Below are 14274 nucleotides of genomic sequence, written 5' to 3' on the forward strand. Positions count from 1 at the left end.
TTTCCCGTCCAAATCATGGCACATCACACACAATGACTTCCTGCTCATTGACTTCCTCCTCAGCCCGGTAGAAGGTGTTTCGAAACATTGTCCGGAGACGGACTTGGTGCCGTTACGGCTCGGACGCCCTCGGAAACATGGCACAACAGTGGCACTGGCATATGACCCACCTCCGTGGACAGAGCACTCTAACCCCACTCCTGGCCCTGTGCTGCTGTTCTCCCTGCTCCGCACACGCCTGAGCTCAGATTACAAAAGACAGCTCCTGGCTTTGGTTGGGTGTGTTGGCTACGGGGGAAAAGGTGTTCACCTTCAGGAATTCCACGATTCCACGTGTGTGGTTCAGAAGCTTCCACAAAGCCTCAGTCAGGTGGTCGAGACCAAGTCTGGATGTCTGCAGGACAGCAGACCAGCAGAAGCAGGCTTGGCTAACTGAGCGATACATTTATTTCTCTTATCAAATGTGTCAAATGTGAGTAAACTGCTGATGTAAGCTCAGGTTCCTGAGTGTCTATATAACTATAAATTATGATGGCGATGGCAACAACTGACCCTGAATCGGTAATCTGGTAAAAATGGTAACATTTCATGTTCCATCGTAGAGTTTAAATTGAGTCCTAAAATTCTTTAACGTCTTTCATTAACAGAGACAAGAAACCTTGAACGCTAACAGTACTAAATCCTGTTTGGATATGGTCATTAATGGTATCTGGTCATCACTCTTTGGTAAGGGTGTTTTAACTGTTCATGTGACCAGTGTGCTGTTCTTTACTGAAACGTGTGTCAGTCAGTTTTGCTGTTTATTTCATTTGGCGGAAGTGTGGGAAACCAAAATGAAAACCCTTTCATTTTCGTCCAAATAGCTAAAGGGGATGATCCATGAGTTTATTATGGCACATGCTACTATTTTAGTACAAACACCACACCCACACAATTTTAGGCCTTTTCAAGAGTGACGCCCCCACCCCCAAACAAGTCTGCTGTTTTGTAGGTTGTCACTTAAACAATAAAAAGAAGTGTAAAACCCAACCCGTGTAATTGGGCACTGCCCTGTCTTTGTCCAGCAGAATATGCAAGGGACGCTACGGCATCGTCATGTTCAGGCACTTTCCTTTAATACTCCAATGTGTTCAAGAGCACGGGGTCCGCTGGACGGACACGCGCCAGCACCTCTGGGGTCCCGTCGCCTTGTCATTGTTAGAAAAATATAACAGTTCGTCTCTCTCGCGCATTATTGAAGAACACACATTGCAGAAAGTTACAGGGAATGGAAGAAGGAAAGGAAAGAGATGAGAGAGAATGAAGGGGGGGGAGAGAAACCCAGATAATGTGAAACTTTGATTAACGGATGGGACTTGGTGAACGTTGTCGTGACAACAATGCCACCCATTGGCTGGCAGATCAGGGTTCGTATGCGTCCAGGGTTAGTATTGTGCTTTAGACAACAAGGCAAAACCACGCTTACTTCCTCATCCTGTAAATAGATTCTGTTCATTTGTGGCTGGTTCTCGATTACAAACGCACACAGTGTAACTTCGGCTAGGTACGTTCTCACGCGCACACGTACACAAGTTCATGATACAGTTTGACAGCAATGTAGGCTGTAATAGCAGTTATTTTGCTATGGCACATTTGGTGTGTACACACACTTTGCAGCTCAAGTTTGGCTTCTATAAAGTAATTTCAAATAGTCATTCTTTCTCTGTTTAGCATACGACACACACACACTTGTCAGTACTGACTGGTGATGGTCATTAAGTGCCTCATACAGGAGAGCAACACCTCAGAGTCAGTTTGGCAAGCCACAGCAATAGACCGATAAAATAAACAAACATACTGATACATACACCCAAGAAAAGGAATCAAATCAAGCATTCAAAGCAGAATATTGAAAAGCCAAAAAAATGTACCTGGGATTTTTATACACACACACACACACACACACACACACACACACACACACACACACACACACTGTGTATTAGTATATAAATGAATTAACCATGTGGTCTTTAAAATGTATATCATAGAAGCTGAGGCAACCACAAAACAAAAAAACAAAACCTGACTACAAACATGTGAGGTGAAGTTGCCAGAGAGTGCATAACTCCCCTGGGGGAAAAAAACCCCACCATCCACCCTCGTCTCTAGTCCTTCCCTCTGTGTCTCCCTGGTCAGCCAGCAGCCTTGTGGCGCCCCCCACAGCAGTGGCACGCGACGGCGGCCCGGTGGCAGACACGCAGTGGGGCATAGCAGCACATGCAGGGCGCCAGCAGCGCCAGGCCCAGCAGCGCCAGCCAGCGCAGCCAGCAGTGCTCGCCTCCGGCGCCAGGCTCGCATGAGCACGGCTCGGCGTACTCGCCCTCCGCGTCCGACATGCAATGGTACAGCAGGCTGTCGGCGCACCACATGAAGCTGACGCGGTGGATGCACGTAGCCGCAGGGTCCGGGGCCTCCCGGCACCGCCCTCGGCGGTTGTCGGCCGGGCTGAACAGGTCGCGGCAATAGACGCAGCGCAGGAGCTCACCGCAGGTACTGTCCGCGTCCCGCTGCCACGGCAGCCTCTTGGTCGTGGGTGGGCAGGGCTGCCCAGTAACCACGCCCCCGCCGATGCCAGCTTTGCCGTCCGGGTACGGGTACGTGTAGTCGTGCTTGGCCAGCTCGTGCTTGTCAAAACTGACGTAAGCGTCCGCGGGGTCCGGCTGCAGGACCTTGTCCCGGCTGGTGGTGGTGTGGCGGTAGTCTTCGTAGCCCGTCGTTAGCCAAGAGCGCTCACGTGGGTTTATCCGCACGATCTCTTCCTCTTCCTGGGGGAAGGTCACGTGACGTGAGAACATGGGCACCGCCTAGATATGGGACACAGGAAAAAGAAAACGTGAGTAAACATCACAACAGAACACTAACCCGGGGACGAACGGATCACAGCACAACACTGTTACGCAGGATAACAGATCACAACAGGGTAGAACAGTAGCATGCAGACGTGAAGACCATCCTGTAAACTTCTTTGAGACTGTGTGTGAACCACAGGCACAAACACACAAACCAATGACCTGGTCTAGGAAGTAATGGTCAGGGTGTCTGCGCTGGTCGTAGAGATGCTCCAGAATGCACTGGTGGCGGCACGGATCACAGAAGCTGATTGGTGCAGGGGTCTGCATGGAGGGCTCCCTCTTGTGGGAGGAGTTTGAGGAGCTGTCTGTGGCATTCTGACAAACAGAAAGAGAGAGAACAGAAAAGGGGGGAAAAGGGAGTGATGAGAAAATTCTTGAATCAATCAATCTTTTCTCTCATGACTCATGCACCCTCAAGCCAGACAACGTTTTTCTTCGTGCTCCCACCTGAACCAGGTACTGAGGACTTGTCAGCATCTGCGATACTGACACAAGGAATCTGTGTTACTGATACAGGGAACACCCTTGACACAAACCTCTCCGATTGGTCTCCCATGGGAGGAAAGGCATGTTTATTGGCAGGCTCCAACCCACCATGAGATCGTCTCAGTGGCAGATGCTAATCTGTCCTCATGGAGATGGAATGCGGAGTTCACATCCAGGAGGGTCTCGCACAAGGCTCAGCTACAGAAATCTATCAGCTAATCGCACATTAATCAAGGGTCCGTAGTGACCAAGGGTCTATGCTTTGTGACTATTTCATGAATATTTCCACACTCACCCGCTGCGCGGAGTGGGAGAACACAAGCCAGAGTCAAATGCTGAAATTATGGCAGATTTCTACTTTACCTTTCATGAGAGAAACCAATCTATCAATCAACCAATCACTGGTCAGCCTGAAAGGGCACCTACCCTTTCACCTGCATTATTGCCCAATAGGGTGGAGTGAGGGAATAAAGGGTCTGAACATTATGAGCTTAGCAATTGGCTACAGCCGTTGACCTTGAAAACTGGAGTTATCCTCTTGTTGCAGTACTTCCTGTCATCAGCAATGCGTGTGTGTGTGTGTGTGTGTGTGTGTGTGTGTGTGCTCTGAGCCAATGTCTACTTTAAGAGTCCTGCTGGAAGAACTATCTTTCCAATAATAACAGCAGAATTCTGTGTGTGTGTGTGTGTGTGTGAGAGAGAGAGAGATCTAGTGTTAGCTGTGATTTCTTACACGAAGACAGCAATCTTAAAACTGACTCAAACACACGTGCGAAGAAAAAAAAAGAACTAAAGTGGTAAATGAGCTTGTTCTACAGTTCACTTCACAAACTGAGCAACATTCAGTATAAACACAGGAAGTAGTTTGTTAGTAGAAATAGTTTAGTTTAGTAGTTTAATGTGATCTGAGTGGTACCGAGCTATGGCTAGTGCTTAGTGGTGTTTAGTGATGAGTCAGTCGAACCATGAATTTATTAATGTGTAAAATGTGTGCTGTGTGTGTGTATGTCTGGGCTGAGGTGTATTTGTGGCTGTGCTAATTATTCTTTTAGCCTTCAGAGCAGACAGCCACAAAGGGCCAACAACTGCCGATCTGTGTAAAACCACACAGCAGACATCTCTCGGCTTGCCCTATCCTTCTCTTTCCCTCTGAAACCAGGGCCTCTGTGCACCAGACGCAAACGCAAAAGAGAGAAAAGCACAGATCAAGACCAGTTGAGCTCTTAGAACTGTGTGTGGGTGTGGACGTGCGCGCATGAGTGCATATGTGTGCGTGCATGTGTGTGGCCTCCTCTGTCCCTCACATGTTCTCCTTAAGGGATTACAAAGTAGATGGTAATTTATGAAATAGCTCACCAGTCACTGCGTGTCTGTGTGTGTAAGCTGTGTGTGGTGCTTTGTGTTCGGACATTTTTTTTTGTTGTTGTCTTGAATTAAGAACAGCGGGGGAAGGGGATGAGGTTAGAGGTCACTTCCTGAAAACACTGCATCCCTCTACTGACACACATGAACAAACAACACCCCCCACCCCCCTTAGTGAGGAGGGGAGGGGGTGAGCATGGGCTGTCGCCCCTCCTGACGTGTATGCTGATATGTGTGTGGTGGGTGGTTAGGGTGAGAGAGAGGTGTTTAGAGAAAAGAGCGAAAAGGTGAGAGAGAGAGAGAGAGAGAGAGAGAGAAAGAATGAGGGGGAAAGGAGATGGCAGAAAAATACAGATAGGGCGAAAGAGAACAGGGACACAAGGGAGCTGCACAGAGAGAGAAAGACAGACAGAGAGAGAGAGGTAAAGAGAGGTAAAGAGAGAGAGAGACAGAGGGAGAGAGGTAAAGAGAGAGAGAGAGACAGACAGAGAGAGAGGTAGAGAGAGAGAGAAAGACAGAGAGACAGGCAGAGAGAGAGAGATAGACAGAGAGAGAGGTAAAGAGAGAGAGAGAGGCAGAGAGAGAGAGACAGACAGAGAGAGGCAGAGAGAGAGAGAGAGAGACAGAGTGAGATAGACGGGGGGGGTATTCTCACTGTAAAGACATCGTCATCTCCTAGCTCTGTGTCGTTCTGGAGAGTAGACGAGGACGTGGTGGAACCTGCAAAGACAACAAACACACCTGCTTACTACACCTTCACACAGGCATTAATGCACACTCCTGAATTATACTGCACATTTATAATCTCCTTAATACAATACAAAATACAAAACCAGGCATTACACGTCACATTTGTTCATTTAATATAGTGCATTTTACACATTTTAAAACACAGTCATCCATTATTAGTGTTATATGACATAAACAGGAGAATACATCCAGCAACACTTAATGTATCCAACTTCTGATGTACGCTAGTATACTGAAAGTGTGGCTGCCTTCAGCCTTTGTTACAGACTTTCAGTGGTCCTCAACCTTCATCCTGGTCTACCTCATCCCTCGCCCTGGTCTTCCTCACTTACCTTCAGTCAGGTCCTCGATGGCCTTGCGGACACCGCGGTCAAAGGCACCAGCGTCTGCCGGGCTTTGGAACGTCAGGCCGCACTTCCTGTTGTCCACGCGCCAGTGGTGGAATGTGGGCGTGGCCTTGGTGTAGACCAAGTCCTTCTTAAGGAAGCACTTCAGGATCTCCTGTATCCAGACACATGCGCGCATCAGACCGACAGGGGCTGGTCTAGGATCAGTTATATGCTGCTCGTCTAACTGCTTCCTAATAGCATCAGACCGACAGGGGCTGGTCTAGGATCAGTTATATGCTGCTCGTCTAACTGCTTCCTAATAGCATCAGACCGACAGGGGCTGGTCTAGGATCAGTTATATGGCACTCGTCTAACTGCTTCCTAATAGCATCAGACCGACAGGGGCTGGTCTAGGATCAGTTATATGCTGCTCGTCTAACTGCTTCCTAATAGCATCAGACCGACAGGGGCTGGTCTAGGATCAGTTATATGCTGCTCGTCTAACTGCTTCCTAATAGCATCAGACCGACAGGGGCTGGTCTAGGATCAGTTATATGGCGCTCGTCTAACTGCTTCCTAATAGCATCAGACCGACAGGGGCTGGTCTAGGATCAGTTATATGCTGCTCGTCTAACTGCTTCCTAATAGCATCAGACCGACAGGGGCTGGTCTAGGATCAGTTATATGGCGCTCGTCTAACTGCTTCCTAATAGCATCAGACCGACAGGGGCTGGTCTAGGATCAGTTCTCTGCTTCCTAACAGTGTCATTGCGAAATGCTCAGTCTCCAAACTCTTCATGCTTTCACCCAGAGATCAAAGGCATAAAGAACATTGTTACTTGTAACTGTGGGATTTATTTCACTTACATTTATAGTGTCTCTTGCTTTATACCTTGGTTTGAAATTAAACCGCTTTACTGCTTTGGTGACTTTAGGTTATTATGTGATGGCGGACAAACAAACATACACACACACCTGCTTGTCTCGGAGTCTCTCTCCGTAGATGAGGAAGCCATTTCTGTCGAGCAGCTCCAGATCGGCTGGAGCCACCTTACACACTCCCACCCGGCTGAGCCCGCCCCCTTCCTGAGCCAGCCAACCACCGCTTGAGTCGTCCCTCGTCATCACCACTGCCTTTACGCGCACTATATAGCTGTCACTGCAGAGAGAGAGCGAGAGAGAGAGAGCAAGTTAAAAGGCTGGACTCTTACACCAGAGTACAAGCAGTAAAACAAAAGACTGCACAGGCCTCAATTATGCAGCCGGATGTTTAGAATTCCTAAAATTAGCTCAGACCACCAAATTATATAACTGTGCATGTGTTCATCACCATATCAGTCATCCGCAAGTCCTCTGTCAGAAGAACTGCTTTCCTATGGAGCTCGGTACTGGTGCTTATAACCCCTCTGCTTTGATCCACCATGGCTGATTTATATGCACAGAAGTGTTACGAGAGATTTCGTTCCTTCTGCAGATTTATATGCACTGCAGTGTTACAAGGGATTCTGTTCTTGCTGCCTGTTCCACAACAGGAAGTAACAGCTAGGTCCAACTCCATGTCCTCTACCAACCCCCCCCCCCAACTTAAACACACACACACACCATTGTCACCATGACAATGAGTTCTAAAAATAAATAATAGGGAAGACACCATATTGTCTTGAGTTCATGGTTCGTTATAGTAGACCAGCTTTTAAGGCCACACAACGAGAGAGAGAGAGAGAGAGAGAGAGAGAGAGAGAAAGAGAGAGAGAGAGAAAGAGAGAGAGAGAGAAAGAGAGAGAAAAAGAGAGAGAGAGAGAAAGAGAGAGAGAGAAAGAGAGAGAGAGAGAGAAAGAGAGAGAGAGTGGTGCACTACTTTATGACTGCGGCAAGATTAACAGTTACAATACATGACACAAGATCAAAATCCCATCTGTGTGTGTGTGTGTGAGAGAGAGAGAGAGAGAGAGAGAGAGAGCACATGTGAACTGCGTCACCTAGTACAGGCCCCATTTAGTGTGATTGTAGTAAGGGTAATGATTTCTACTGCTACACCATGGCATTCCCAGTGTTATCATTTGAATCACAGGTAAGCAGATATTGTGTTAGGAGTCTTGTCCAAGGACTCTTATTGATATGCCACACTCACCCAGGATAGGCAGTGTTGTCACCCACAACACTATACCATCCTCTTTTACAAACAGCATACCTTTCTTTAAAGTGGTAGGTCCACACTAAAACACTATATGTGAGAATTTGTGTATTCCCGTTATGACATGCATATTAAGCCATGTTTGTATGTCGCTAAAACACAGATGAGCATAGCATGTACTTTAAACCATTTTATGTACTGCTATCCAAAGTTTCTCAATCTAGTCTTCAGGGTCCCAGGATCCTGTTTAATCCCAAATCCCACCATACATGAAGCAAGCACCCCGTAACACTGAACAGCACATGTGAACCAAACAACCCATAACACCAAACAGCACACGTGAGCCAAGCACCCCATAACACTGAACAGCTTTTGCACTTGTGAAGTGTGTGAGAGCTCCCAAGGACTGAACTTGTGTGTGTGTGTGTGTGTGTGTGTGTGTGTGTGAGTGAATGTGTGTGTGTTCACATTGAAGTGAGATAAACGTGTGCAAAGCATTAACTGCAATTAAACAAACTTCTTGTGTATGTTTTCTGTTACGGAGACACAAAAGTATTGGGCCCGTTGCAGTATCTTCACAGTACACAGCATATCAGTCCCAGTTAAATTTTAACATCTGATTCACATTCAGTACCAACGCTGTTAGTAGTACCAATATTACTGAAGTTCATTCATATTCATATTTGGCACCAATGCTGTCATGGTATCGTCAGAAACGTTTTGTTTGTTTGTTTATTTGCGTGATGCAGGAACAGGGCTTACTACACTCCAAACTTCATCTTCATCAGATCATGATTGTCATATTCCTCAGTTATTCCATGTATTCTTCAGTTAATACTACACAGTCAGTGTGCAGCTATCAGTCTCGGGACCATGTGACCCAAACATCCCAGCAGCCAACTGGACCCAACAGGGAGCTTTACTACGCTGCTAAGAGGATTACTCCCACAACTCTGGCTGTAAACTTCACTCTGAGGTGAGGGATCAAGGTAAATAATGATTTATGGAACATTTATATTTCCATACTGAAAACATACCAACAGTTAAATACTGAGCAGAGCAAATCAAAATGTCATATGGACTTAATTAGAACATTTTATATGAAACGGTAAGCACATTCTTTGTTATACATGTACCATGCTCTGTTACTATGTATTAAACATATGCTACATGTTTCAGCAAACTGGACTTTAGCTATGTAGTATGTAGTACTGTTGAATGAGCTTGGGATGAAGTCAGGATATTCTGCTATAAACATTGGGATAACTGAAAAAAAAAAACCATATAAAATATTCCCACATGGAGCTAATTACCACTATGGAAATGGGAAGACTTCACAGAAGTGTGGCAGTGGAGGTAGGCTCATATGCAAGAGATTACATACCCACACTTGTCTGACTTCTTATCCTGTGTAGAACTGCAATTGACTTTATTTTAGATTGGCATGCATTTTTGGCCAAAATTATTTGTTTGTTGGTTCATGGTTATTTATCAAAACAACCACGGAACTCTTGACTAAAATGTCTGAGATTAGTGAGAATATTCAAAGCATGCAATAAAAAAATATTGATGCTGCAAATGGCACTATTGTGATGATGATTAACGAGCAATATATTGCGTGTACTGGTTACTGTAGTTGTTATGAATCAAACATCATTACTGTACACTTGTTTTGACTTTACCTCAGCATTAGTCTACGACTTAAACTTTCTATTAAAGTGATGGTATCCATATGGAACTAAAGTCAGAACGACTACGTCACACCAACGCAGCGTTACGCGGACATTTAAGACTGACGTAAAAGAACGCTCGGACGTTTTACAACCTCAAAGCTGAAGGTCGACGTCTCGGTTTGTTCGTGGGGAACCAAAATAAGGGCGCGCGTTGCACGCAATCGAGATGTCAGATTTTGCCCCCTTCACAGCGATCCCACGTCAGTGAGCAAGAGCTGCAGTCAAATCCAGGAAGCAGCACAGGTAAGTCGGAGATAACATCACTCCCCACACACACAGCTTGGAACATCCCCAACGATGTCAGTACAGTTCTGCTACCAAAGGGCCCTTAGCGGTTACTGCATGACAGCAGATCCCTCTGTGGAAATCCACACAAAGGCAAACAGTGGACACAATTATTTTAGTGTTTTTTTTTTCTTGAGCAGATGTGTTTTGACTCAACTATGACCAAAAAAACTGGCTTGGTAGTTGTCTTAAAAAGGCTGCCGTAGCTGATCGGAGGAATGAAAAAATGAAGCACTGGAGCAAGCCAATATTCCATCTTCATAATCTGTTTCATAAAACGTCTGCGCGTGGGTGGGTCAAAGTGAAACAGTGAAACGAATGAGCCGCGCCAAGGGTGACGCTTCGACATCGCACCGACGGCGATTGATCTTCCTTTAGGCTCCTCGTGGGTTTTCAAACGATAGTATCAGGAGCGCGACATCTTCACGTGGCGTACAGTTGTCCGTCTAGCTCCCTCCCTCCCTCCCTCCTCCGTTGAAAAAAAGTAAAACATTTCGCAACGCTGGAGTATTCTAGCCCTTTACATCCGTGCCTGACTCGTGTTTGCTCAAATGGGTGTGAGCGTGCCATAAATTAGAAAAAGAGAAGATAACGCCCCTTGCGCTGGGGTCAGACTTCTTTCCAAATCCCTCGCGGACAGCACGATAAAGAGCACCTAAAACGTTTTAAACGATACCGTGGGCGCCAAATTCTATCAGATTTCGATATCGTAGGCTTATCCTACTTGTAGCTTATTTAAGCAAAGTTTGTCATGGAGTGTATGAATGACTGAAATACTTACGTGTCTGAATCTATAAATACGTACGTGGTCTGCATCTTAAAGAAAGCTGACCGTGAAATGTTGCCTTTCATATCTTGAAAAAGTGTAAGTTAAATAAGTTTCAGAAAGTGCTCACTTAGCTAAACCATATTTAACTCCATATGAATGGGAACTTTGATCCGCTTGTACATGTCAAGCGTGATCCGAGATCTCCAAGATGCGACTTTCAGTATTATGTAGGCGACAAACAGACCTAAAGTACGACGTTTATGAAACGACTGCACTGTCGGGACCTTGAAATGTCCAATAAATATCGTTATTGGAAACAAAGTGTGTGGCAGGCTACTTTTTAAAAAATCCCCCCCCCCCCAAAAAAAAGCGTAGCAGCATTAAGTCAACCCTTTATAACGTTTGGAGACGGCGACATAACTTAAGACTACTTCAGTGGCTTCGGTAATAACAATGCAAATAGTCTTAACGTGTGTTACGCATGAGATCGGTCGCGTGCTGGCCGAGTTGCGCTCGAGACTGCGCGCTTCCCCGCGGCCCACGCCGCTGGTGTTTTTATGAATGAAGAACAGTATGCAAATGAGGACGATTCACGAAAAAGAAATGGCGGATCCTGGGTATTGCTCGCCACAAAGAAAGGCGCTCAAAGCTGCCCAACGACAACTGAGAGAAACGAGACACTGTAGTCTGTATGCCCTCTGTTTCATCGCGCCGCGGACTAGTGGAGGTCTAACCCAGAGCAGTTTAACGTGACGCTTAAAAGAAATGGTCACTGGAGGATCCTTTCACAAAATGTTTCCGTTCCGACCCCTCCCCCTCGCCCCCCCCTCCTCTCCGCTCGAGAGCCGAGCCGTGCCGCAGGGGAGCGCAGGGCCCCGGTCGTCTGTTCCCCTGGACGCCGCATTGTTTCCAAGCATACACAGCCTCGAGTCTCCGCGGAGCAAGATAAATGCATGCCCACGTTCCCAGCGCTACAAACGGCACGCGAGCACCAGCCCTGACGTGGAATAAACGCTCCGAAATCTTTTCCTCGGTTTTACAAATAAAGTATAGGAGGCTACTTACTCGTCTGGCTGCGATTCCTCGGTCATTTTTCCTCGTTCACCTACAATAATATCCCACCGCGCGCGCACAGTGTTCAGTCTTCATTTTGTCTCGCTTCTTATCCTGCAACCAAGACTCTTTTTTGTTGTTCTGTGTAGCAGAGAGATTTTTTTTTGTCCAACCGATTGAACCGTTGTTTGTTTTCGCTTTCCCCCAGTCTGCTGCACTTTACCCCCGGATAGTTGCAATGCATCCACGCAAGTACATGAAATCCACACCGAAGCTTCCGCAGACGGCTGAATGTTCAATCGTCCTGCGTGACTCCGCTGTGGCTGAAACTGCTGGTGCTGGTGATGACGGCCCCGTGCGAGCCCCATCGCTGGTTACTCCATGTTGGATTCTGTAGTCAGCAAGCGAGCGCCACGGACTCTGTTGGAGGGGGGGGGGTCAAGCGATGGGGAGGGGATGGGGGATGGGGGGGGCCTGCGGAAGCAATGACGTCAGAGTCGAAGGACCGCAGACCGTTTTGGATGGAGGGATCTCCGTGTGTTGGGGTCGGAGAGGTAGAGCTGACAGAAACCCGCGCCACATTGCCTGTCACCTAACGCGTTTAGAAGACGTTTCGACATATATTTATTTTTTTTATAGATTCCTCATAGAGTAATGTGCTATCCAACTAAAACCGATGCTATTTTAAAGGACGAAGGCTGTTGCAACTATGCCATTCATGACGATCAAGCGCGTAAGGGGAATAAAAATCGTAGTTTACTCAGTCATACTCCAAAATTATTTTCCAGAGCAGCTCCAAAACAGGTTTTAACAGAAGGCCGGTGTGAAACCGTGAAGTTATAAAGCATTTGTGCCACATTCATATGTAGATAGATAGATAGATAGATAGATAGATAGATAGATAGATAGATAGATAGATAGATAGATAGATAGATAGATAGATAGATAGATAGATAGATAGATAGAAGCTGTTGTTGTTTTATTCTTTTACAATAGATAGAGTAACCTATTCAAAAAACATGGTATGGTGACGGTCTTATACCGCAAAATTATATCCATTATATCGATACATTAGCCTTTATCATGCTGGTACTTCTTTTCGTAAAACCTTTCATCTTTTGCCACCTTGTGGTTATGATATGCAATTACACATTTTTTTTGTCGCTTTGAAGAACAGATGCTGTAGGACGCGGTTGGTGATGCGGTTGGACGTATGGACCGATCGATGGATGGATTGTCGCGTCATATTTGAGCCGTGTTTAAATAATCAGGCTTTTTCATTTCATTTCATTTAGAAAGCAAAAAAAGGGATGTATCTATACTGTACACACTAGATGCACAAACCAGGCCTATCATTAAATAATTCGAACTAAAACATTTGTAATTTTATTTATTTTTTTGTGGAATATGTTGCTTTACATAAAGACAAGTGTCTATTTATTCATGATGGAATATGTTGCTCTAGGCATTTAAAGCATAAGAAAGTATAGAATAAAATAGCTGCAATCACCTTTAACCTGATTAAAAATGTAATTACTTAAAGTCACAGCGGAGTCAACGTTATTAACACGATTAGTCAAGCTTTTCTTCAGATTTTGATGTAGGTCGTATATCTTTCAGATACTGCCAGCGTAAAGTGGCTTGAAAACTAATCTGCACTATATTCGTTTACACCCGTAGGAGGCGCCAAGAGCATTGAGAAAATATGTTTCGTCAGGATTTCGAAACTTGTTTCTCTAAAGTAAGACGGCGTTACAACGTTAAATTAACGGAATAATAATAGCGGACTTAATATTTAACAGACAGTCTTCATACTAATTGTGTTGAAGGGAAAAATGAAAACAAACATTCTTACAGCGAGAACCCTTATAGATGTGGGCCATAGTAGACTCTATCAGCCTAAAAACAATCATGGGTCTCATATGTTACGTTGGACATGGTCGCAATAGGGTCCATATTAAGCGTTCTAGTTTTGTAAATAGGTGACACTGTACATAATGCATCATAATAGATCGCAAGAAGCAATTTATTAACCAAAACATCGATGGGCTTATGTATTATAAATTATCCAATATATAACGGCCGTTTGTTCTAAAAATCGTTTGGACTGCTATTATGAAACAGTTAAAAGAAAACCTTCGAAATAATAACTAGTTCTATGAAGTTCTATCTAGTCCTTTCCAATAAGAACTAGTTCAAAGCCTTAGATTGTGTTTTCTTTATATGGTAGCGAGTTCTTGTTGTCTCCTTTATTACAGGTTTATAAAAGAATATGGGCAATGCCTTAAACACATTAAAGCCTTTCCTTCAGTGGTTTAGCTCACAAAGAACAAGCCCGCATCATTTTTCGTGTGAATAAAAAAAATCATTAGTTTTAGGTTATAGCTGCTATTTAAATCTGCAATATACAATCTAAACACACACACACACACACGCGTGTTCGTGCGTACGTGTGTCACCTTGTGTTCGTGCGTGTGTG

General features: G+C 45.3%; 1 protein-coding gene across 2 annotated transcripts; it reads right to left on the reverse strand.

The window, feature by feature from the left end:
• Positions 1-864: 864 nt before the first annotated feature.
• Positions 865-12219, reverse strand: spred2a (sprouty related EVH1 domain containing 2a). 2 transcript variants are annotated; one of them, XM_035534666.2, is made up of 6 exons: positions 11808-12219; positions 6797-6980; positions 5825-5993; positions 5398-5462; positions 3054-3209; positions 865-2846 (listed from the first exon to the last, which is right to left on the reverse strand). In XM_035534666.2, the coding sequence occupies exons 1-6, from the start codon at positions 11831-11833 to the stop codon at positions 2175-2177; spliced, it is 1272 nt and encodes a 423-aa protein (XP_035390559.1). In that variant the 5' UTR covers positions 11834-12219; the 3' UTR covers positions 865-2174. The 2 variants fall into 2 exon arrangements, with proteins under 2 accessions (XP_035390559.1, XP_081557024.1); XM_081700898.1 differs by lacking the exon at positions 11808-12219 and adding an exon at positions 9781-10346.
• Positions 12220-14274: the final 2055 nt, after the last annotated feature.

Source organism: Electrophorus electricus, chromosome 18 (genome assembly GCF_041902795.1).
Source record: "Electrophorus electricus isolate QZ-2024a chromosome 18, ASM4190279v1, whole genome shotgun sequence".
Classification (NCBI taxonomy): Eukaryota; Metazoa; Chordata; class Actinopteri; order Gymnotiformes; family Gymnotidae; genus Electrophorus; species Electrophorus electricus.

Bases quoted from the DNA above. Each gene is read 5' to 3' on its own strand.
- spred2a (XM_035534666.2), bottom strand. From the start codon at position 11,833: ATGACCGAGGAATCGCAGCCAGACGA. The intron at 6,981-11,807 runs GTAAGTAGCCTC...CTCTCTCTGCAG, and splicing joins GAGGAATCGCAGCCAGACGA to TGACAGCTATATAGTGCGCG. The intron at 5,463-5,824 runs GTAAGTGAGGAA...TTGTCTTTGCAG, and splicing joins CATCGAGGACCTGACTGAAG to GTTCCACCACGTCCTCGTCT.